Below are 27,145 nucleotides of genomic sequence, written 5' to 3' on the forward strand. Positions count from 1 at the left end.
AGATTTTACACGACTATTCTTTCAGTTGGTAAGAGAGGGTACAAGACAAACCATTCTAGACTCCACCAGGTCTGCCAAAGTTCATGGTATGGGGGGGGGGGGGGGCTTCACTGCATTAACCATGTTACAGTATGGTTAATTTTAGACAAAAGTTGTAGTGTATGGGAGAAAGTAGAGGGGCAAACAACTTGTGGATAAGATTCATAGACTACATTCTGAATGGAATGTGTGGGTGTTTCTGTAGAAGGTGGGTAAAGTTCTGATGGACACCAAAGTATGTGAGCAAGTACAGTCAAGAAAGTGTTCAAGAATAACAAAGCAGTGAAATGGTGGAATGGAAGTAATAGGAGGGAAGGTTTATATCAAGGTCAGGAGAGAATTCACTGAACAGGTGAAGGAAGGTCAAGGCCTGACTGTAGATGGAAGTAGCTAAGGTTATAGCAGAGAAGGAAAATAATGTATGCATATTTCAGAACAGGAGAATGGAGACCCCAACCTAAAAAGGTTAGTAATGAGGCAATGGTGGCTGGTGAATGGAAGGCATTGTTGAAGTACTGAATTAACTTTTTGCCTCATTATTCAAAAAGGAAAAAGGGAAGAGTGTTATGCTGAGTGGGAAGAATGCAGAGCGGGACAAGAGATGGACAGAAGTGGCCATTGTAGACAAAAACAGTAGGAAAGACTAGGGTAAAGCAGATTAGATACTGGTCAGAGGAAGGAAAACCCTAGCAAGTACCCCTGGCAGAATCCTTCACAGATATCTTTATTGTATTTCTAGCCATTTGAGGCCAAGATGATTGGGAGACTGCTCCATTTTCCCTTTTGTAAAGGGGTGGTAATAAAAGACATTCCTGGTGACTACGGGCCAGTTAAGTTGGTGATGTTGGCCAAGAAAAGATGGAGCAGATAAATGCTTGAGGCCTTCTAAAGCATGACCAGTTTCAGAACCCAAGGCACCATGACTTTGCTGCCTGGAAGCGCTGCCAAACAAACCCGTAATTGTATGTTTGGGTAACTGCAGAGTTGGATGAGGTCACTAGCAAGTGTGGTCTTTTTTGGTCTTCAGTAAAACCTCGAGTCTACCCCATGAAGACCACTCAGTAAATTGAAAGGACTAGAGCTGTGCATAAGTTTGTATACCAGATGAAGGAATAGTTGTGAAGGAAAAACACAGAGGGTGATGGTTGGGAAGAATGTATGAACAATGAAAGTGACTGAATTAGTATTTTACTGAAAACTGCTCAGTAAGCTGAAAGGTCTCTTGAGTTGGATATGAACTTGTAGACTGGACGAAGGAAAGGTTGTGTAAAGCAAAGAGGGTTATGTTTGTGAAAAATGTTGGGGCGAGTGAAGTGACCAGTGGAATGTTGGAAGGGTTATTGCTGAAACCCTTACTGTACAACATATTCCTGTCTGATTTATTGGAAGGGGAGACTAATAGACTGAATTTATTTGCAGAGTACAAAAATAAAGTCCACAGTCCTAGACAATGGAAACCTAAAAAAGGGACCTGGGACATTATTGCAGGTGGATAGGAAGCTAATTGACATTCATGACAAGTAAGTGAAAGTGCTGTAATATGGACACAACAACCTGAAGGTCACGTAATAAGTTAGAGAAGTCTAAACATTAAGACTTGAGAGATGAAAGGACATAGGAGTAATAATTGCATTATCTCTGGACTATCAAATGCAAGCTGAGAGGGTACAAGGAACAGCTAAGTTTTGAATTCTTTTCCATGTGTCATACATTCCAGGCTTAGGCAGGTTAAGCTCCACTTCCTTACATACTGATGAGGCCTGTCTAGAATACTGTTTGCACTTCTGAAATCCCTGCAAGCAAAAGGATGTGAAAAACTGGAAAGTATTCAGAATAAGGTCATACGGGTCATGGAGGGAGGAAAAGGAATAAGCAGGATCTAAACAGCTGGACTTTTATTCGTTAGACTCTGAGAGGGAGAGGCATATGGACTTGCTCCACAATGTATACGAAAATTGAAAGGGCAAATATAAAGCATATTTGTCAGAGAAGGATCTACACGATTCAAGAGAGTACACACATTCATCTGGAACTAAGAAACCATTACTTTTCTACACAGGGAGTTCTGGACCCTGAAAACAGTGTTCTTGTGTGTATCTGAAGGGGTAGTGAATCCACAAGGAACTTCAAGGGGGTATGATGCAGCTGGAAGAGATAGGTAACTCTGTTTAGGAAGAAGCAGCACTATGATGTTATGAGCCCTCAAATGGGCTGATTAGATTTGAAAAACCATCTCCTGCCATCACATTATGTAATGTAATGTGCTGTGCACGACTGGCTGTGGTTTGCTTTTGGAAGGGAATAACAGTGTAAAATGTGTGTGATACTGCATTTGTTATACTTGAAATTATCTTGATACACCTCTGCTTCTGGATTGAGATTAGCTATCTGTTCTAAATATGGTCTTGCTGCTATCCCTTACAGCCTTCAGTATGTTTTGGTATTTAATCTGTTTTTAATGGTCTTTGTTGTTTAGCCAGAAGTTAATATCACTTGGATTTTTATCTGCCTTGTTAGTAGCTTGGGCTCAAGTCTGGACATTTTTTTGGATAATCATTTGGCAGAGGAAGGTTTGGGCACCTTATTTGCATTAACCCTTCGTTTGGACTTTTGTAGAAGATGCTTTTACAAAGGTGCACCTGCTGCATGGAATCAATTTGCAGAACAAATGTGTTTCCAAGAAAAAAATACAGTCCCTCAAATCTAAGAATCATTTGAAGGAAAATGTGGGCACATGTAGTAATCATGAATAATAGCTAATACCAAAAAAAATATGTACTAATGGTTAACAATGACAAGTATATTCGGCACACAAGGAGTTTGATAACTGTCATACTCCATGCGTATGTATGTGTAGTGTTCCCATTACAACACTGTTTCCCCTTATAGTATTATTACTTTGTTTTTAGGTAGGGAGTTTTCTGCTTGATTCTTGTTTTAAATCTTCACTGAGTTTAAGCATTAGTGAATCTCAGGGATATATGTTTGAGTATATGCCAAGCAGTAAGTGGACACTTTTAAGTGGATTCTCCTTTGTTGATTGCAAGACACTGATAAGCACAAATAAGAAAAATACATTAGATTTTTGCTTCTGTATGGTGGAAAGCCCCCACATCGTTCACTACATTCCACATCTCTGTAGACTAACTTCAAGATAACACAACAGTGAGAGAAAAGGAGAAACTTTCTAATCCATTCTGCTCCAAGATCTTGCTTTGACACACTGCTATAATTTGATTACCATGCTTATCGACTGAAACAGATTGACGGGTTTGTTGTCAACCAACAGGGTCATTAACATTAGTGAAGAATTCCCTGTATATATTTGAAGATGTATAGATGTACGTGTGTGAATACATGTCTATGTATTTATAGCTGTTTGTATTCTAGCTTATTATGTAACCCTGTGTTTGTGTTTAAAACTTTGGATGCAAACTCTTATCTTCCAGACTCCAGCAGAGTTCATTCTATTGCTGACTGTCCCAGTAGTAGACAATGATAAAGATGATCGTAACTGGAAACGGCCCCTCAACTGTCTGCATCTCATCACTAGCCCTTTGGTCTTCATCCTTACTCTAAAGTCTGGAAAATGTAAGCTGTCTATTGTCACTTGAAACAAGATAGTGTATAGCAAATGTGTTGGGATATGACTGCACTTGTATATCCAGGAAATGCATAGAATTAAACCTTGTACTTTGTCTAGAGCAACAAGAAAAAGTGTTAGACACAGTACTGGAGACAATTTTTTATATTTACTGTTTTCAGTCTAGAAGATTTATAATTTTGTTTTCCCCATAACTGTTGCATTTGTGTGCATTGGGTCTATATTACATATCTGAATGCTTAAATGTTCGAATCACTAAAGATCGACCTTTAGCACTTGAACATTCAAATGCTCGAATATGTAACAAAATAATATTAAAAAAAAAGGAAAGGGTTTAAGCAGGGGGGCAAGCCCCCCTGCACCCCCCACTACTTAAATATACTAATTCCGAGATCGCACTTCAGTGCACTACAGTGTGGAAACGGGAAATTTCCCATTCCCTACACTGTAGTGCGATCTTGGAGTTGGTATATTTAAGTTGTGGGGGGTGCACGGGTGCTTGCTCCCCTGCTTACAACCTTTAGTTTTTTTTTCCTTTTGTTTTATTTTTATTCATATTCAAACATTTAAATGTCCGATCACTAAAGGTCGATCTTTAGCGATTCGCACATTTAAGCGTTCAGATATGTAATATAGACCCGTGTGCAATTAAGGAAGAGGAACCATTAATTAAAACATTTGCATTCACTTCTGGATTCCATATATATGCTGTGTAATTCTTCATAATTGGAAATCATGTGCTCTGTCCTCTTCATTTGTGTGTATGGTTACCCCATGAATGTTGCATAGCTTAAGAAGTGCTTGTATCACTAGGCACTGTGGTGTTTCCCATGTAAAACAGTCCCAGCTGGTAGAACCAGGGTACAGTGATGATAGTTTCATAGAAGTAGCAGGTGCACTTCTCAATGAGTTGTGAAACAAATAAAAGGAGTGAAAAGCTACCCTTGATCATCTGAGGATAACACCTGTATCAGTTTTTCCAGAGGGAATATATTCTGGACATGGATAACAACAGCACCAGCAACAACTACAAAAGTTTTGCATTTTTCCGAAAGGCCAGGTTAAGGGGCAAACTTGAGTTACAATAACTATTTCACTTACCTCAAAGGGGGAAGGGTAGGGGGTTTTGAGCATTGCCTTTCAGGGGAGAATGGAAAGCAATATTTGTATCCTGTAGAATTGTGTGTGAACAGAAGGGAGGCTGGGTGCTAGAGCTTCATAGAGGGGAGTTTCCATGGGCATATACATTCTTGCCCATTGGAACAGCTGACAATAATCAGGCCTTCAAAAGATTGCTACATTTATGAGCAGATGATGTAGGGTTTAAATGTTTCAGTATCCCTTTCTTCTCCCCAAGATGGTTGAGTGCTCCATCAGCTGTACCCTCAGGTCGTTGGCCCTGGTACTTGGAGATAGTATGGTTGGTCTAGAGAGGGGATTGTTGGGAAAGATGATTTTTCTTTTGAAGGAAGCCAAAACAAAATCTATTTTTGCCTGTTTTGTTACCTCCTGTGGTAGACCTAACTCTGAGTTGCATAGTCTTGCCTCTGGATAACCTTATGTGTAGCCCTACCTCTGGGTTGCTGTCTGTGTAGCCCTACCTCCTGGTTACCAACTGCATAGCCCTACGTATGGGTTACCGAGTGCTTAGCCATATATCTGGATTACTGTCTGCATAGCCCTATTACCATGATACCTTTTGCATAGCTATATCTCCAGGTCATCGTCTGCATACTCCTATCTCTTGGTTAACTTCTGTGTAGCCATAACTGCATGTGTCTTTTTCTGGAGACCCCATAATCCACTCTGTATTATCACTAATTTCTATTACACATTTTTGATTGAAGCAAACTGTTTTGCAAACTGGGATAGGACTGTAGTAGAGGAGCTTAGAACTAAATGCAGGCATGCTGAATGCAAACAAAAGTAGGCTTTACTGTTTTTGCACTTTAATGATATTTGAGTGGTTACTGCTTTTTGCAGTTGGGTAAGCTATCAGCTAGAGGAAGTGATGTTCTTGTACCTTTTTCACTCACATGCATTCATCTAAATTATGATTTTGTGTACTTGCTGTAAGATTTTGTCCCTTTTTTCTTTTTTGGATAAGTTTACAGAAGAATAACTGATCAGATTAATGTTTATACACAAAGATATGGTTACAAAAATGGCAATAGTGTGTGTGTGTGTGTGTGTGTGTGTGTGTGTGTGTGTGTGTGTGTGTGTGTGTGTAATTTTGTTTTGGGCTGAAAGCCTGATGAAATGTTTTACCAACTGCATCTGTTGGGAAAAAAATGAAATGAGAGGTAATGTAACGCTGTGCAGAAAATAAAGCTGTTATGGAGGGTAAAACATGTTAGGCTCTACTAAGATGCAGCATCAGAGTTTTTCAAATGAAAGTTATGCTGACCAACTAAATTTGTTTACAAACAATGGTGTGGAGCAGCAGAATAACTGTGCTTTGCTTCAGAGGATTCCTGATATACAGAAGTAAACAGGTGTTTTTCAGTAACGTGTTAAACTATGCAAAATGATAAAGCTTTGTGGGTGTTACCTGTAGCTCTAAAGGTTCTGAGAGACCTGGAACAAACTTTGATTCGGGGACTAAGAACAAATCTCAACGCTGCGTTGTTGGAACAAGCATGGTTTCAAGAATGTGATTTCTGTAAAAGAAGAGGAAATACAACAGATTGCAGAGGTTATTCTATCTAAAATGGGGAATTACAATAACCACAGTCACCTGGCGCTTTTGCTACATAAAGAGAATAGATAGTAAAACTATAAAAGTGGTTTCTGAAAATAGAGATGGAATATATTATCACAAAAATGAGCTGTCAAGTAGTGGTAAGGGATGACTGGCTTTCAAGAGAGAATACTAAATTTTAGTGGCTGACTGAGCAGCTGAAAAGCTGTCCTGATAAAATGCACAGAGAAAGGGGAACCCTGGCTGATAAGGTCTCTGAACAAGTACAGACAAAATAGTAAGCCTTAATGTTCTGAGGAAACCAAAATGTGTTTTTTGTTTGGGTTCTGTGCTGTGGCCTCTCCTATTTGGCGTCTACTTTTCTGAAGTAAAAGCCAGTACCAAAGGGCTTTGGCTGACTTAAGTTTGCAGATCACTGCAAGCTAGGAGCAGTCATTGAATCCCCCAGTGACTTAGCCATCCTGCAGGAAGGTTTGCCCCAAAATAAATAACTGGTGCCAAAATTGTGGACTCACTAAATGTCAAAGAATGCATTATTGTATCCTTTAGTAAATCACTACCCAGGGAACCACTACATTAACAATATGCCCCTAAGAGTTGACTCATCTGTTCAGGATTTGGAAACTTGACCAACAAGTGTTCATTGTAGTATGTCCTTCTATATTGCACAGCTTATAAACAAAGGAATGTCGTTGTTCCACTTTACTCAGCCTTCATTAGGCCAGTCATTGAATTTAATGCCTCCTTTGGCATGTATTTGTCCAGACACATGCAAAAACTGGAATGCATGCAGAGTTACCTTAGTAAAAGGATACAAGGCCTAAGTAAGTGTCCTACGTGGACTGACTCAAAGCCCTGTCACTGTACTCTGTATCCTACTAGTAAGATGTGATCTGTGTTTGGCATGCAAGGCATCATCTGACCCATTACTGATGGACTTACTGCACATCAGCAAGTCGGATGGCTTCAGAAATACTTGGTTTAGGGATCTAAACCTTTTCTGCAACAGAAGCAGAACAGATTGAAGGGAGAAATATATCTTGAAGAGGATACTGCTGCTCTGGAACAGACTCCCCATCCGTATAAAACAAAGTTCATCCCTGTCCATATTCAAGCACAGCTTGGATCTATGGATGAGAAACAGAAAATGTACCCCAGTACAACAAATGGACAGAGGCAGCTCCTAAATGCTTTAACCCATGCATGGGTCCCCTCAAATGATCTATGGCATGATCCCAGTTATTCTGATTAGGGGTAGTACATAATTATCAGCCATGGGATGGGTAAGGCCACCCTCTGTCACCAGATGCGATTGGTTAATTCAAGCACAAAAGGAGAAATTGGCTTGATTTAAAATGGCCCTCAAGGGCAGCTAGCCTAGTACTTACCTACCAACCTGTAAGGGTAAGCAAAGTAGGTGGCTGTGTTAAAACAGAGAATTGACACTAATATTTGAGTATTTCGGAGAGTTTAATCTTCTAGAGAAGAAAAATGGTAATGAGTAAACCCTCTTACCCTCTCAAACATTAGCACAGTGCTGTTACACAAAGACTATTTAAAACACAGTGCTGTTACACGAAGACTATTTAAAACACAGTGCTGTTACACAAAGACTATTGAAAACACAGTGCTGTTACACAAAGACTATTGAAAACACAGTGCTGTTACACAAAGACTATTTAAAACACAGTGCTGTTACACAAAGACTATTTAAAACACAGTGCTGTTACACAAAGACTATTTAAAACACAGTGCTGTTACACAAAGACTATTGAAAACACAGTGCTGTTACACAAAGACTATTGAAAACACAGTGCTGTTACACAAAGACTATTGAAAACACAGTGCTGTTACACAAAGACTATTGAAAACACAGTGCTGTTACACAAAGACTATTGAAAACACAGTGCTGTTACACAAAGACTATTGAAAACACAGTGCTGTTACACGAAGACTATTGAAAACACAGTGCTGTTACACGAAGACTATTGAAAACACAGTGCTGTTACACGAAGACTATTTAAAACACAGTGCTGTTACACAGACTATTTAAAACACAGTGCTGTTACACAAAGACTATTTAAAACACAGTGCTGTTACACAAAGACTATTTAAAACACAGTGCTGTTACACAAAGACCATTTAAAACGCAGTGCTGTTACACAAAGACCATTTTAAATAAATATCTTACCTTTTTTAAGTAACAAAAGCAACAAAAAATGTACATTCATCCTGACTGTTGACCAAAGACACTTTAATTGACATTACTTAATTTTGTATCACAGAAACTAATACAAAAGTTGTAAGAACAAGATCTGTTCATTATGTAAAACAGACAAGCACACGACAGGCAAAAAACAATCAAGCTGAACAAAATCCATTGTGTGCATTACCCACATATTAATTTAAAATGGTTAAGTCTCAGTACTGAGCAACCCATCTAGAGCTTAAAGGCTATTTAAGTATTGAAAGTGTTTTAAAGCTACGATGAAAGTATTCTAGACTGTGTGAACATTTGCCTCATATGGACTTTTATGGAGAATTTTGTGGTCCACAGAAACAGCCTAATTACTTCCCTTTCTGCACATAATTGATCTTTTTCTTCTTCCATCAGGGCTAGAGACCTGTGGGTCAGAGCTTCCCAGTGGAGATGGCAGTCAAGTACTGAAGAGCAGGCCAGTATGCAGATTCATGGACTTTCCTATCCCCGTACCTTTGTGTGCTTTGTGAAATCTGTTGCAGTTGCCTTAGGTGCATGCACAACTTCTTGACCAAGCAACATACTGCTTGCAGTGTGGGCATGCTATGCTGCTCATGCTGCAGTGAGACACCTGCATTTTTGCAGGCGTCACCTATGCACTCAGATAAGCGGCTTCTCCTTCCCACAGGATAGGTGAAGTGGCATCTGCTGCATATTCCTATCCCCCACCCGGTCCCTCCTCAGCCATTACCACCTAGTGAAACACAGGATGTTCATCGTGCATACAGCTACAGTCATCACAGATGGGTTGTCCTGCCGTCAGGCGGGTCCTCGGTCGGCCGAATTCCAAAGTCTTGGTCCGGCGTCGGTTGTTGTCGCTTTCTTTCCTGACGTCAGTGTGACAGGGGTATATAAGACACAGCCGACGCCATTTTCTTCAGTCTTTTTTGCCATGCGGTGCCCGAAGCAGAAGCAGTTCGCAAGTGCCGGTCGGCCAGCTCCTGAAATTACAAAAATTTGGAAACCGAAGTCTTCTTTAAAGCTAAGTACCCCATTGGGGAAACTTTTCTTGCCTCAGACCAATGTCAGACAAAGTTAACAATTGTATTTCTTGTGGGAAGCAAATACCGCATAAGGATTTCCATTCCCTCTGTATACCTTGCTTAGGTCCAGACCACGACGTCTCGGGCTGTCGCTTTTGTGCTACTTTCAATAAACGCACTATTAAGCGTTGGGCGGAGTTCGCCCAGCACTTTTTTGGTAAAACTTTTAATTATAAAATGTCGTCGGACACTCCGACTACCATTTTGTCCAAAAAACGCAAAGACAAAGACCGACACTCGAGGTCCGCTGTCTCCACCGACACCACGCCAAAACCGGCTACACATGGTCAGTGAGGCGCCTACGCAGCCCCTGACTACCGACGATGCTTCTCTGGCGGTGTCTTCTGTAACCGAGACCGCAGGTTCCTCGGCCCATACCCCGACTACAGCTACCGAAGCCGCTGTGAGTGTTGAGCCTCTTAATGTGGACAGGTCCACTTCCACCCATGGTGTCTTCAGACCGTCTTCTTCCTTTCCCATAAAGGCCTTTACTAAGTCTAAATCAGCCATGCATTCCAAGAGGCCTGTTGCACAGGGCCCATCTCCAGGCCCCATGCCTAAAAAGCAGATGCTCAAAATGGCTGAGGATTTAATTACTCTTATCAGGGGTTCCCAGCCCCCTCTGGACAAGAGACCCAGAGTGGAGGAAGATTCTCCCTCTTCTGACCAGGGCTCCATTATTTCAGAACATTCTGATGTGGAGGAGCATTCGTACTCCCCTTTTGAAGATTCTGATGCAGAACAGTCTATTCCTTCTGTATGCCCCCCAGAGGATTTTTCATTCGGGGAAACCTTGCATACCTTGAGGGAACACTTCCATTGGGAATGCCAAGATTTCTCAGATTCCAAGAAAAGGATTAGGGAATTTCTTTTGCTACCTCAGCACAGACCTCTGGCGATACCTCCTGTCTTGGACATACTTGATGATGTCTACTCGGAGGCTTGTCTTAAGCCGGATTCCCTGCCTCCCGCCCCAGTCAAGCCTGATAGGTACTACAGAGTTCCTAACTCACACCAATTCCTTTACAAAAGCCACAATGCAGACCCTGAAACCATTTCTCAAGGCCCCAAGGGAATGAAGGCCACTACTGCTAAGAATCCATTACCTTCCGAGAGAGAGTCTAGATCCTTAGAAAGGTGGGGAAAAAAGGTATATACCTCAGCCACCCTAGCCATGAGGGCCTTAAATTGTCAGTTCCATATGCTTAAATATCAGCAGTTTCTGTTATCACAATTAAAGAATAAAATGTCACAACCTGAACAACCAGATTTAAAGATGTTGCAGGATATGATGCATAGTGCAGAACAAGTGGGTAAACACACCTTACAATGTGGCTATGATGCTCTAGAAGCCTCTAGTAGAGCTGCTGTTACAGGATCAGTCATTCGTAGACATGCCTGGCTTAGGGAACAAACCTTGCCTGACCATGTTAAAGCTAAACTATTAGATGCTCCTTTACAAAAGGATGTATTATTTGGTACTAATGCTGAGGAGATTCTACGAAAAATGGAAGAAAAAGCTAAATCAATGCAAACAGTCAAGACTTTTCTACAGGTTCAACCACCACGTTTTAGCAGAAATTGGCCTTCAAAAAACTGGTCCTTTCCAGCCACGGACAAGCCCCAAAGAGGTAGATACAGGCACACAAGGGGCAGAGGACAATCTCAAGGATCATATAGAGGCAGACAATGGCAATCTCCAGCACCAAGAGGTGGTGAAGACAGTGCACAACAGTACAGGAAACAAACCCAATGACTTTCCCCTTTGCATGCCAAGCAAGTCTCAGGTGGCAGCACCCTTGGGAGGAAAGCTGGCATTATTTTCAAAAAATTGGCATATTGTCACAAAAGACAAATGGATCCTGGACATTATAAACAGAGGCTACAGATTTCATTTTCACACTCTTCCAAAAATGAGAGGCATGCCGAACCTGCCACACAGTCAAAGGGCAGAGGCTCAAGTACAAATTTCAAAGCTCATGGGCATGAAAGCTTTTCAAGAGGTACCTACTCACGAACAAGGTCAAGGTTTTTACTCGAGACTATTCCTGGTACCAAGGAAGGGAACCGATTGGAGACCCATTTTGGACTTATCCATCCTAAACACATTTCTACTCGTACCAAAATTCAAGATGCTCACCTTACAGCAGCTTCTTCCCATGCTGGGCAAGGAGTCTTGGCTAGTAACACTGGACCTCAAGGAGGCATACTTGCATGTCCCAATCAGACAAAGCTGCAGAAGATACCTCAGATTTCTTGCAGGTTCAATCCACTATCAATTCTCTGCATTGCCCTTTGGCTTATCTACTGCGCCCAGAGTATTCACGAAATGCCTGGCATCAGTAATTGCCTACTGCAGACTTCAAGGGATACAAATTTACCCTTATTTGGACGGTTGCCTGATCCAGGCGGACAGCAAATTCTTACTTCTGGAACATCTGGCTTATGTAACACGCTTATTGAATTACCTGGGATACACAGTCAACAAAGAGAAATCCAGGCTAACACCATCTCAGAATATAATTTTCCTGGGTGCCAACTTGGACACAAACACCCATATGGCCTATCTTACGCCAGACAAACAGGGGCAACTAACTCAGTACTTCAAGACACTAGCAGATTGTACCAGGCTAACTGCAAGGAAAATCCTGCAGGCTCTGGGATTCATGGCATCTTGCATTCTTTTAATCCCATATGCAAAGTTGCATATGAGGAAACTTCAATGGTACCTAAAAAACCTATGGTCTCAACACAGCCACAGTTTGGAAACAATAATACCACTAATTCCATGTTTGCAAAAGGGATTTCTATGGTGGGCCCTAGCATGCCAAACAAACACAGGTCTACCATTTTGCAAGCCTCAAGCAAATCAAGTCATCACAACAGACGCCTCAGACTACGCCTGGGGGGCACACATGACGGACAGGTGCATCCAATGCAAGTGGTCCCAAAAGGAAAAGCATCTTCACATCAATCAAAAGGAGATGCTAGCAGTGATAAATGCAATTACAGCTTTCAAAGTCCTTTTGCATCCAGGACAGTTATTGATAAGAACAGACAACACTACAGTAATGTGGTACATAAACAAACAAGGAGGAACACATTCATACCCCCTGTGCAGGCTGGCCATATCACTTTGGAACTTGGCTCTGGAATGTCAAATCGAACTTCCAAGCACAGTACCTGCCAGGTTTGGAAAACACGTTGGCAGACAATCTAAGCAGAAATATGACAGAGCTGCACGAATGGAAGTTGCATCCTCAAGTCTTTACAAAGATAATCCAAGCGTGGGGAAGGCCAGACATAGATCTCTTTGCCTCCCACAAGAATCATCAATTGTCAAAATTCTGCTCAAGGACATTTCATCCAAAGGCCTGGAGGGTGGACGCCCTTTCTTTCAGTTGGGCAGCACTGACATTTTACACCTTTCCACCTTTGCCTCTACTGCCCAAGGTGCTCTTGAAGGCAAGAGCAGACAGACCAAGGATGATACTGATAGCACCAGACTGGCCAAGACAACACTGGTACCCACTCCTGAGGAGTCTAACACACTCTCCTCTCTGGACCCTGCCACTAATGCCTCTTCTCCTGACTCAGCACAGCTACCAAATTCTACACAGCCAGCTGAAAACACTCAACCTGGCTGCATGGAAAATTCCTTAGCACCACAATAGACCCTACTCTCCAAAGAGGTGCAGGATGTCATTTTGGAGGCAAGAAGGCCATCTACTAGAAAAGCTTACTCCACAAAATGGAAACGGTATTGCATTTGGAATGAGAAAAAGGGCCAGGATCCTAGGAAACTGAATTTGCCTCAGATATTACAGTATCTAGCTGAGCTGCTGAACAGTGGACTTTCATTTTCCTCCATTAAAATACATGCCTCAGCCATTTCTGCAGAATACAACACTGATCCACCCTTATTCTCTCACCCACTCTTAAAGCAGTTCCTCAGAGGGGCTAAGAATATAAGACCTCCAAGGAAACAACCAATACCAGTCTGGGATCTAAATTACATTCTAGAAAAATTAACATTGCCTCCCTTTGAACCAGCTTCCTCGACAGATTTGCAATATTTGTCCTGGAAAACAGCTTTCCTTCTGGCTATTACCTCAGCTCGTAGGGTCTCGGAACTACAAGCCCTCATGGCTGTGCAGCCTTTTCTCATTTTCCATCAGGACAGGGTTTCTCTACGAACCAACCCGTCATTTATGCCTAAGGTAGTATCAAGGGTAGCTTTAAATCAGGCCATACACTTACCTATCTTTTACCCCAATCCTCAAAACAAAGGGGAAAGGCTGCTACATTCCTTAGACATCCATAGACAGCTGCGTTACTATTTGGACAGAACAAAGCCTTTTAGGAAGTCAGAACAACTCTTTGTCTCCTATGCTGTAGGAGCTCAAGGGAAGCCTATTTCCAAACAGACAATTTCAAAATGGATAGGTCACTGCATACGTTTTTGTTACTCCTTTCATGGTAAATCTGTATCTGCAGGCATCAGATCCCACTCCACAAGGGCCACAGCTACCTCTGCAGCCTTCCTCAGAGGAGTCCCAACCAAAGATATTTTGGAGGCAGCCACTTGGAGTTCTGTGCATACCTTCACCAAACACTACCACCTACATTTATATTCCAAAACTAGAGCAGGCTTTGCCACTGCTGTGTTGCAGGGCATTCTGGCTCCTCCCAGTTCCACCTAGTGCCTACCACCCTGTGCGTAGCTTTGGGATTCTAAGCATCTGTGATGACTGCAGCTGTATGCACGATGAACATAGTACAGTTTTGTACCTACCATAAATGTAGATGTTCGAGTGCTAATACAGCAGCAGTCCAGGTTTTCCTCCCTCCTTCCCCTCTGGGAACATACCTAGTGGCTAACTCCTCTACTTTCAACCTGATTGGGTTATCCTTCTATGGTGTATCTGCTTGCAACTACTGATTTCTGATTATATTGCATTGCATGACTATATATAAATATATATATATATATATATATATATATATATATATATATATATATATATATTGCCTTCTTTCTGGGGGCACCTGACATCTGGGGCAAGAAAGACTGAAGAAAATGGCGTCGGCTGTGTCTTATATACCCCTGTCACACTGACGTCAGGAAAGAAAGCGACAACAACTGACGCCGGACCAAGACTTTGGAATTCGGCCGACCGAGGACCCACCTGACGGCAGGAGAACCCATCTGTGATGACTGCAGCTGTATTAGCACTCGAACATCTACATTTATGGTAGGTACAAAACTGTACTTTGCCTGAGGGTGCAGTAAGGGTTTTATCCTTTTACACCACACAGCTGAGCCATTAAAGTGATTTTTTTATCATCTGCCAAGCATTACTTTCAAACATTGATCTTGTGTGATTTTTGATACTTTCTGATTTTGAAATGAATTGTTTTAAGTGCAAAGAATGTTTTAAATTAATCTGCACTAATGTGTACACACAGTAGACCAAATATAAAAGATAATTAAATATCAATTGCTTTCATATTTTAAATATGTACTAGATCTGTACAGTACTTACTGACCGTTCTGAAGAAGTCTTCTGTCAGTTTCCTCTGTCAGTTTTTGTGAGACAAAAGGGCTAAGTACATCTATTTTTTGTTTTCATCCAGTTTACTTTGTCTGTGGTATGCTTTTTGAGGAGCTGATCTTTTTTTTTTTTTTTTTTTTTTTTTTTTTAATAGTGCCATTTCATTATGGAACTTCCATTGTTCAGTATCTTCTCAATTCTTAAAGTGTCCAGGGATACTTTAGCAATATATTATGTGAAAGTGACAATGGTTACATAGGACATCTGTTTTCAAATCTGTTTTCAAAGTGATTTCTGTTTATATTTCTTGAGTTTGGAGCAAGATTCATTCAAATGGGTAATAGCTGGTTTACAAAAAGTACACATGGTTGAAGAATCAGAGTCATAGGAGCTGTAAAGCAAGTAATTCTGAAGACTGTGTGTGTCTTGCTAAATTCCACCTCAGGACATAACCCCACTTCCAGGAGGGCAGAACATGTCCTACTAGGAAATGAATGAACTCAGCAGCAGCTAACCCCAGTCATCAACATTACTTTTGAAGGAAGCAATGACGTCCCTGTGCTTAACGTCAGGGGCAATTTGTTCCCAAGATGGAACAACTGTTAAAAAATGTATCTGTTCTTCCAACTTTGGTTTGGATTCTTGTGTAGCTGTTCATCCTTTGAAGGTACAAGAGATCCATTAAGGTGGGGTCTTCGATAGCACAGAATGCTAGTTAATGATCTCCATGCAGGAGTTCACAAGAGACAACAGGGATAGGGCTTCAAATCTGTCTTGTAACAAGAGGGTTTTTTTTTTGTAGGGCAATAACCATTTCATCAGGAATGTTTGGGACCTTTGTTGCTGCATAATATGTCTGGCAAGGTATATACCAAAGGACTATTGCATTCAATAACTGGTTTAATCATGGCACAGTACACAGGGACAGTAACATCCTTTAACCTGTATGAGATTAATAGCTTTGGAAATCAACTATAAAAGATAGGGTTCCCTAACTGTCATTGTAGCATGGCAGTCAGAGGTAGGGTAATTATTGGGTGTTGGCCCAGTTGCCCAAATCTCTGAATACCATGTCCTTGTAGATTGTGGGGTACTAGGTATGCTGCAGGGTTTAGGTGAGGGATGCTTCCTAAAGGCAAGAATGCTATACTGTTGCATCTAGCTTGCACCCTGTCTCTGTATGTCATTAAGGACTAGTTGTTATTGAAGGTCTTGTGTATTGGTTTTGGGGGGGGGGGGGGGGGTGCACCAAATATTGCACCTAACTTTAAGTTCTTGACAAATCTGGTTAGCTGTAGATCAGGGATTTGTGGTATGGAGATCAGAAAACTATATACCAAAAAGGGGGAGGGGATCTCAGTACTTAGCCTTGTTCACTACTTTGGAAGTAGCACCTGCTTAATTATATGGGGTCTGTACTTCAGCCAGTCTGCAATACCTTTAACATCAGAAAGATCTACCTTAATTTATTTTTGTTTGCTTACAATAACAGCGTGTACTACAGTATCAAATGCTTTGGCCAGATCCAGACAAACTGTGTGGATTGAGTAGCTACTGTCCACTCCCTCAGTAACCTTCTTAAAAAGATGTCCAAGCTAAGTATACACGGTCTGACCTTGACAAAGCCTAACTGTTGTTGGTCCTTTCATCAGAGTTTTAATTTTATAGTTTATGAAGTTGGAACTGATGCGTACCATAACCTTACAAGTTAAGCTGTTTAGATTGATGGGCCTGTAATTTCCCAAGTCTGTGATAGGTCCAGCTTTGTGTAGAGTCCTCACTGCCACTGTTTTCCAAATTTCAGGGACATATTCTTTTATTAAGTTTATGTTAAATAAGTGTAGAAGGGGTCCAGTGAAGGCATGTCTCATGACTAATTAGGCATTAAGGTAAGTTGCCTGGGTGTCTAGGCAATAACCTGGCACATCTACTGCACAAACAAAAAAGTGTGGTGGTGGTGCTTCCCAGGGAACAGGTCACAAACTAAGTGATAGATTATTCCCTAGGTCAGAAAGAGGCGGGTCTCCTTGGCAACTATGTTGAAACAGCCCTCCTTCAATTGAATATTAGGAGTGTTAGTAGCACATTGAGTTATAACCCGCGGTGGTGGTGCTGCGGTAGTGTTGTCACCTCACAGTAAGACGCTGCCCGGTTCGATTCTCAGCTAGAGCGTCTTCTGCGTGGAGACATGTGTGAATGGGCGTACCTTCGTTGAAGGTTGTGCGTCAGGCCTGGCAAGCCAGTACGTAAAAAATTCAACTGCCAATCATTAGCAGACCAGAGTTCCGCTGTGGTGACCCCTAACCGGGAAAAGCCGAAAGACACAGACAAAGTAGCACATTGAGTTATATTCAAGATTCCTGTGAAGTAGACTTATGGTGACTCAGCTAAGACACCTGTGGGGGGACAAGCGGCGATGCAGAAGTATGAAGGATTATTTTGGAATCAGGAAGGATAACCTGTTTACTGGTTAATCGTGAACAGACTGGGAAAGGAGTATTCTGTCCTAATGAAAAAAGTTTGTTACCATTAACTAGAGAGACCTGAAAGAATTGTATTGTGTGGATGTATGCTACTTTCTTCAAACTGGAATGACTGTTGGGTGCACCATCTTGTGTAGTGTTAAATTCCTGAAAGTACTGTTTTTGTTCTTTTGAACAGTGTTGTGCCACAAGCTGAAGCCTTGAAGCAAAGCTAACAGTAGATTTGAGTTCAGTCAAAGGTGAAGCTGTTATATCCAAAACATGAAAAACCAAAACAGCTGAATAGGAAAACCCAGAACTTATTTAATAATCACAAAATAAAAACAAGTATCCAGTTAGTGCATTTGTCTCTAACCTTGATACTTCTTCAGAGTTTGAAGAACATATGTTGGACCCAGTGCTTTTGGCAAGGAGAGGAGTTCAACCTCATTATGTGATATGTGAAAGCTCAGAAAATAAGGCCAGAAATGGTGGATGGTGTGCAGATGTTCTAATTCTGTTAGTAATGGGCACTACTGGAGCACTGGTCTTTCTTTTCATATAGGTAGTGTTATGTTTTGCCTTTTATTTCTTTTCATCTGATTCTGGAGTTCAGTGATGGCTCCTCCACCTGCAACAAATTGGCTTATTTTTTCTAAGAGGATTGGATCCAGGAATTCCCATAGTAGTTGAGTATGCCGATTCTTTCTTCCTTGGTAAGCCCAATTGTCCTTCCATTCCTCAGCAAGAATCAGGTGGTAAGAAGTGGGCCCACTCCAGAGTAGCCTCCCTTTCCTGTGGGAACACACAATCCCCCATTAGCAGTTCATCTGAGCTCTGCTATTGTGATGAAGTTATTTCACAAAAAGAGAAATGTCAGTTATGTTGCAAAAACAGAAGTGAAATTTACAGAAAATTAGTCTGAGGTTATTTACATGCATCTAATTTAGAAATATCACATGTGATTTGTTGCATTGTTCTAGAAGAAAATGCATAACGTGTAGTATGGTTAGAAATAACTCAGATCCATGGCAGAAACAAAGTGTGTAATTGAATACTTGATAGCAGCTTTAAATTTTCATGCAAAAACATAATCTGTGGATTAAACAGGAATAAATCGTGTCACTACTGAACAGGTTACCTCTATTGTATTCCTGGAATGGTTGGCTTAAAGAGGTTTTGGTGCACACTTCCTCCGATGGCAATAATTAGGCCATTTATTAATGTGTTGTTCCTTAAGTTCCAATATGCCATGTATGGGGAATCCCATCTCTTGATTTGGCAACAACATTCTGTAGCGGTATCACCAGTGTCAGTTTCACACTTAGTGTAGGATTCCATTCTGAAAGGGATATTTACAAATAGTGCAAGCAGTATATGATGGTTTTGTGGTTTAGAGGGATGAAGCCTTAGCTGCAGCCTTGGTGACCCACATTAAGCTAATGAGGCCAAGATGCTAGAGAGGACAGCCCGTGTGTTGGAGAGAATGGCTGATAGTGGCTTACATATCCTAAGGGAGAGGATGGTTATACTGTTGTTCATTTGCCTTGCAGTGGAGGCTAGGTAGGGAAACAGCTGTTGTCTTGTTGCTGCCTATAAGTCATTGTATAGTGGTTCTGCTTAATTTTATTGTACATATATGGGGGGTGCATAGATGCAGTGACGTGTTACTGGACCATGTTTGCAGGGTTGTCGACCTCATTTTTGCAGTGCAATCCACTGACTACCATAGTGAGAAAAAGAGTTAAAATGCAAAAAAATGGATCCCTGAAAATGGTGAAACCGAAAGATCCACAAACTAAACGAACAACAAAACTGTAAGCACAAACGACTACTTTGACTCAATTTATTAAAACCATGTTAAAAACTCTAAACTCAGATAAAAGTTAAAATGTAATTAATTATTATAAGAGATAAGTGCTTTTGTCTCATAATTAATTGAGACTTCAGATAAAATCATGTGGTCATATGACCCCATTATAAATTTGAGCTTGTCACATGACAAATTCAAATGAATTGAGAGCCTTAAAAACATTGCATCCAAATGGTATATTGCATAAAAACCCATATATCAGTAGTCAAGAGATACACGATGCAATCTAATGCCAAAATGACTCACAATATTAAAATAAAAATAGATAACTGAACCACTTTCATTAAAATTGATAAAAATTAACACCAAATCCACTGAAAAACACTTATTATACTAGGATTAACTTATTTATTTTTATTTATTCAACATTTGTTTGCCAGGATAGTCCAATTGGACAACAAGTGTCCGTTTTTAGCAGAGTCCTGGGGAGAAAAACTCCGTAAGTTTACAGAGAGAAGAAACATTTACAAAAGAGACATTACAGAGTAGTAGCATACAGACTGTGGACTTTACAGCCGAAAGTATACAATAAGAGGATATTCCCCCTTTTGGTTGAAAATACAAGTGTACAGAATATACAGTGAGAGTAGATAAGAACCTGGTAGAGCATTGCAAGATATTTCACAACTGAATAAGAGTATATAAATGTTTAAGTTTTCCATATATATTTCAGACCTTTTTGAGAAAAAGTTGACTGATTTTTTATTTTTTTTTTTTTTTACATAACTTGTGTTTCTTTTACTAAATTTGTTTTTCTTTCCCCGAGGTCAGTCATCTTCCCTCTCCATATTGCTGATAGTATTATCTGTAGACTTTAACACTACTCATTTTAAATTAACAGCTATTTTTTGCTATTCCTCCTCACTCAAATAAAAACTAAATTTGCCAATACAAAAGGGGGACGTGATTGAAGCCATTGTGCATTTGAATGAGGGGTTAAGTAAGCAGGGCAGTTTGGATACTCTCTTGAGTTGTGTAAAAGAGTGAATTAGTGTTAATGACATTTCTTCAGTGATATAAGGATGTAAAATATAAAATATACCCCTGGGATTCCATCTGTGTCCCTGCTTGATAGGGAAAACAGGTGCTGACTTTGTGGGAACATAGGTGAAATTATTGGCTAGGCTTATAAGGGCCTCCGGAGAAAGTAGCCTAGTATCGTCCTATGAAGCTATATAGACATTCAAGCAAATGTACATGTAAGAGTATACATACATATATATGCATACACATACATACACACATATACACTATATGTATATATATCTGGGTACGTATCACTTCACCTAAAATTCATTTCACCTAAACTCATTTCACTGAGAGCAACTCACTTAAAGTTCATTTCAACTAAAACTCATTTCACCTAAAGCTCATTTCACTGACAAGTAGTACTCTAACGCAGTTGAAAGGTATGTCCTTTTCCCCGCTGTAGTGCGATCCTGGTGTTAGTATATATATATTAAGGGGGTGGGAGGTGCAGCACATTAGAGGGTGTGGGAGCGTAGCCCCCCCACCTAGTTGGCTTTTAACAAATAATGTAAAACAAAACCAGGCAACATAAAACCAAACTAAATGGGGGGCTATGCCCCCCACCCCCCATTAATATATATACTAACATTAGGATCGCACTACAGTGGGGAAAAGTACATATACCTTTGACTTGCCTTATTGTACTACATATCAGTGAAATGAGTTTCAGTTGAAATGAGCTTTGGGTGATTTGGTCTCAGTGAAATGAGTTAGGTGAAATAAATTTTAGGTGAAATGATACGTATCCATATATATATATATATATATATATATATATATATATATATATATATATATATATATATATACACACACACACACATATACACACACACACACACACACACACACACACACACACTCATATATAGGTTATTGCTCACACATGGATAGGTATAGTTAGATGGTGTTGTCCAGGACAGATGGGGTATAGAAATAGTAAGTGGACGAGGCTGCAAGGGGTCAAGTACAGTTGTATAGATGGTTGGTGAAGAGGTATGTTTTAAGTAGGCTTCTGAAGGAGGGTGTGGAGTTTGTAGTCTGAGGTCAGGGGGAATGTTGTTCCATATTTTTGCTATTTCATGGGCAAATAGTGATTCCCCAGAGTTGTTTTTGCATGTGATTGTTTTGATTAAGGCTTTGTTGGAGGATGGAAGTTGTCCATTTGAATTGTAGAAGTTCAGCATGCCAGTCAGGTTGGGGGTTTGCTTGGGATAGGACAGAATTAGATGATCTAGGCTGAGTTGATGGTACCTTAATAGGTTCGGAAATTCAAGCCACTGCAAGGCTTGTAGAGAAAGGCAGTGGTGGGATCTTGATTTGGCATTAGTAGCAAATCTAGCAATTTTGTTTTAACAGATGGAAAATTTGTTATGGTCAGTTTTGTAAAGATTAGTTAGACTTGGGGATGAATAAAGTAGAGTAGATAGGAGGTGGGTCCAGGCTATTGCAATTCAAGATTCAGTGGTTAGATAACTTTTACAGCGATAGAGGGAACCTAGCTTTTTGTGGACTTCAGTGATGGTTGCTATGTGCTTTGTGAATTTGAGTTGATGGTCAATGGTAACTCCTAGGAGTTTAGCTTCAGTGACGGGGTGATTTGTTTTTTGCTGGTGGAGAGTACAGAGAAGGTAAGGTTACTCATTTTAGTAGAGTGGAATAGCATTAGTTGTGTTTTCTTGGGATTTAGTATGAGTTGTGAGTTGCTAAGCCAGTTCTCTATTTCAGAGAAGGCTTTTTCGGCTTTTTGTTGGAGAAGTTGGATGTTGGGTGCAGCGCATATGAGAGTTGTATCGTCAGCGTATTGGACTATGTCAGCTTTAGAGGTAGCTGAGTGGAGTTGGTTTGTGAAGATATTAAAAAGAAGGGTCCTAGGACTGATCCTTGTGGCACGCCGGAGGAGGTTGGGAGTGGGGGGGGTAGAGAGTTTTGCCATTTGACGGATTGTTGGCAGTTATCTAAATAGCTTTTAATCCAGAGGAAGGTGGGGTTGTTAAGTTTGAGGTCAGATAAACAAAACAGTAGTTTATTATGTGAGACTGTGTTGAATGCCTTGGATGAATCTAGGAAGGTAGCTGAGACAAATTTACCTAGATTCCTGTGGGAGTTTATAGTATTGGTGAATTTGAGTAAGGCAGTGTTGGTGCTGTGGGATGGGCAAAATCTGAGTTGGGTTGAGGAGAGAAGGTTGTTGGTGAGGAGATAGTAGAGGAACTGGTGATGAATACATCTTTCTAGGATCTTAGAGTGGGGTGAGAGAATTGCAGTTGTTCGATAGTTGGAAAGGTCTAGGGAGGGGCCACCTTTGTGGAGTGGTATGATATATGAGGTTTTCCACAGGAGTGCAATGGTCTGTTCGGTGATGGATCTGTTTATTAGAAGTGAAATATACCAACTTGAATTAATGAAACTGTGGACCAAGTTAGAGTACTATACACATACAAATGTTAAGTATAATTGATTATTTTTGATATGCCTTCATTTTAAGAAGGCCCATTATAGTGATGATGTCATTAAGTCCTGGAGGTGCATTAGCATTTAGGAAAATTTGCCCCACAGTTCGCATTGTTCTAATATTATAACCCAAGGGCCACCTTTCGGATTAGTTTCTACTTTCTCTAATATGGCAAACTTGAAAGTATGCTCAACATTTCTAGAAATGTATTCATACAGGGCTGTAGTTGACTTCGCCTTTTTAAAATTGTACATGTGTTCGTCTATAGTTTAAGATGCTGATCTGTTTTTCCAACATAATAAGCTGAACAGCGGGTCCATAATGCAACATCTGCCACACCTTGAGAATGACAGTTAAAACGCCCTGATTAATGAATTTACCTGTTGCCAATAGATAACACATCACCACAATATATGTATTGCCACTGTGTACAAGTCCCACACTTCGACATTCTGCCTGTAATAGACTTAAGAATACCAGATGTATTATCAAGAATATTTTTAAAGCTGGTACCATGCTTATTTTATCTTGGGACGAGCTCCCAAGTTGTTCATAAATATCTATCACTAGAGGTCAGTTGCCAGTTTTTGGTGGTGATATCAAAAATATACTTACTGTCAGTGTTGTAAGTACTAATAAAGGAGTACCCATTATCAGAATTGCTGTACCCAGTGGTGTTATGAGGATTTATGTAGAGCTTTCTGTTGTTTCATTGAACCAAAACTGAAAAAACGGAGGGGTGTTGCTATCCTCTATAAAGAAGGGCTACAAATATCTATACTAGATCTTGGTTCCTCCTCTGAAAACAGTGCAGGAATCATTAGCACCAGACTTCAACTTAATCCCAGCAAATCCCTAAATATAATATGTATCTACTTGCCCCCTGGTAACATCACCACCACTCTGGAAGGTATCTTTGCTGAACTCTCCACAAAAATTCCCCAAGAGACAATAATTCTTTGAGACTTTAATATAGACTGGAAGGACTGACCTACTGAATCACCAACCTCCCATATTAACCGTAATGGCTTCTCACAAACAATTAACTCCCCAACCAGAATTAATAAACCCAATAACAAATTATCCATTGTAGACTGGATTCTAATAAATAATCACCAACAACTCTGTAATGTAGGGATCCTCCCTGACGATGTAAGTGTTCATTCTCTCACTTACATAATCAGACAAAGGTCGATCTCACACATCCCAACCATATATAAAACAATAAGAAGCAACAGAAACTTTAACCCCAATAACTTCCAAGCTAAACTAAAAGAATGTGATTAGTCACCTATAAAATACCTCCCACTTGACAAAGCAACAAACTACTTTAACTCAAAATTCTTAACAATCCTTAACCACCATGCACCAAAGCATTCCATCAAAATTAAATCTAAACCCACCCCATGGCTTACAAAGAAAACCAGGCAGAAAATTCAACAGAGAAATAAAATTTGGGCACTATAGAGAACAACTAAAAACCCCATAGACCAACAACAGTTCAGGCAAAAAAGAAATGAGACTAAGAAAGCTGTACTAACAACTTGTAACCAAAGAAGAAAGCTGTACTCGAAGATAAAAAAAACTTTTACTTCCACCTCCAACAGACCAACCAAAATAATTCACAAAAGTTCTGGGCTAGCATAAACAGACTATTTCAACCAGGCCAATCTGCAACACCACCCCCTATAGGATCAAATTCCGACATAACAAAGCAAACTGCTAATGCTTTTAATACCTTCTTCACTGAGACCATCCAAACACTTGCTAATCAACTAACAGCCAATAGCTCTGCCCTTCCAACCAATACTTCTTACTCTCTCCCAACTCTAAACCTGCAACCTGTCCCAACTTCCCTCATCTGCAACCTCTTAAGTAAACTAAAACCTACTACCCCCTCAGCTGACCAGCTGCCTACTGAATACCTGCAAAAGGCAGCCAAAATCATAGCTTATCCTGTATCATTGCTGATAAATAGAACCATATAAGAAAGCACTATTCCCACCATCTGGAAAATCTCCTACATTAACCCCCTACACAAGGGTGGAAACTCCAGAGAATATTCTAACTATTGTCCCATAGCTCTACTTTCCCCATTAGCTAAAATAATGGAAAAGTGCATCCACAGACAGTTACTAGACCACCTACTCCAGAACAATTTACTGGCCAAATCTCAACATGGCCTCAGGCCTTTCCACAGTACAACAACTGCACTCCTATCCTTTACTGACAGCATCAATAAAAACCGTAATAACAATCTTCTCTCTTCAGCACTTTTCATCGACCTTTCAAAAGCATTCGACATGGTCAACCACCATTTACTTCTCAGTATATTCTAAAATCCTTCTCTCTGGACACAAAGACTATAAAATGGTTCCAGTCCTACCATGGTAATAGACAATAGGCAGTGCTATGGGACAACAACCTCTCATCCCATCTCCCAGTTACCCTAGGTGTTCCTCAGGGCTCTATATTGGGCCCCTCCTTTTCTCAATATTTATCAGTGACCTCAACCTAGCTATTCCTTTAAGTAACCATGTGCAATACGCAGATGATTCGACAATAATCTGCTCAGCTAAATCTCAATCCCAAGTACAGACTCTAACTCAGTCAATGTTCAATAAAACAGAAAATTGGTTTCTACAACGCTGCCTCCTCTTGAACCCCCAAAAAAAACAAACTCCTCCTCTACACTCCTACACGTACATCACTCCCAATGAACTTTTCAGTCTTATCCAGTAATGGTACACAATATCTCCTGATCCAACAACTAAACTTCTAGGGGTAACCATTGATAACAACCTGAACTTTGAAACCCATATCAACAATACCATAAAAACTGTCAAACAGAAAACTAGGCTCCCTCTATAGGATAAAACCCTTTCTCTCCCCACTAGCCAGAACCACTATTGCCTATTCCCACCTTATCTCCACACTTCTCTATGCTTCTTCCCTATATACTAACTTGTCAAAAAATAACCTTATCAAGCTAGCCAACGCTTACAATAGCATTGCCAGATTTCCTACTGCGTCCTCCTTTAGGACCCATCACTGCCATAACCTGAAACAATTAGCCTGGTTAGTGCTTCTGAATCGGATTCACTTTAAACAACTCACCATTACGCACAAAACCCTTTTCCAACCTACCAATACCCCAATACTTGCTAGTCTCATTACCCAATATAAGAACCTTTCAACTTTACGCTCATCTAATAAACTGCTAGTGTCAACATGTAAATCTAATAACATGGCAGGAGGTGCTCTGTTCTCAAATGCAGTTGGAAAGTATTGGAACCAACTCCCCCATGAACTTACATCACTGTCTTCATTTACACTTTTTAAACAGAATCTGAAACTCGCTATCTTAAAACCCATTGGTTATGTCCCTGTACAAATCCAGACTAATCTCATACTATATCCCAAATACCCTCTCTTAAGACCTAATCCCTGCTCTATCTGTGTCTTTTTAGATCAAGGCCCATCCTTGGCAAAAACATATCTTATCCTAATAGAGATAATTTAAAATACCTAGTTAAATTTTTCTGCATATAATTCTAAAGCATCCTACCTAATGGCAGGTAACAAGTATTGTCTAAACTGTACGCATTGCTGAACTGTTTAAACTTGAAGTATGTATTTGTTTAACAATTACTTTAATTTTACTAATGAAGTCTTGTACATATAAAGTCTAAAATATCTCATCTAATGCTTGTAACATGTTTTTGTATAAACTGTGAAGATTCCTGAACTGTTTAAAATTTGTATTTAACTGTATAACAACTAGTACCTGTATGTTAGTAGTCTAGTAGTCCCGTGGAGCTTATCTCCCTGGGACTCTACTGAAAATGGACATAAATCCAGTTAGACTATCCCGGTCAACAAATGTAAAATAAATAAAATAAAATAATCGGGTGTTTGCGTGACATCAGAGTTTACATCAGCAAAATTTAGTAAAGGGACATAAACTCCTAATTGTCTCTTCTGGATGACTTCTTTTTTAATGGAATTTATCAGTTGTATCAGCAAAACATATGGACGAGAATATTGCACTCGTCGATGAACTCCTTGAATAATGTGACCATCTGGCCCTTGATGACAGCCTGTTTTTGATGAAAAAGGATGTT

The 27,145-nt window shown here is 40.3% G+C and overlaps 1 protein-coding gene across 1 annotated transcript in view; it reads left to right on the forward strand.

Annotated features, from left to right (window-relative positions):
* SLC8B1 (solute carrier family 8 member B1) overlaps positions 1–27,145 on the forward strand; it is a 1,008,250-nt gene that overhangs the window by 742,599 nt on the left and 238,506 nt on the right. Inside the window, exon 11 of the mRNA XM_044068272.1 lies at positions 3,489–3,630. Within this exon, the coding sequence (XP_043924207.1) occupies positions 3,489–3,630 (142 nt within the window). The remainder of the gene's footprint in view (positions 1–3,488; positions 3,631–27,145) is intronic.

The sequence above is a fragment of the Protopterus annectens genome, chromosome 4.part0 (genome assembly GCF_019279795.1).
Source record: "Protopterus annectens isolate FY-2018-M chromosome 4.part0, PAN1.0, whole genome shotgun sequence".
Lineage (NCBI taxonomy): Eukaryota > Metazoa > Chordata > Ceratodontiformes > Protopteridae > Protopterus > Protopterus annectens.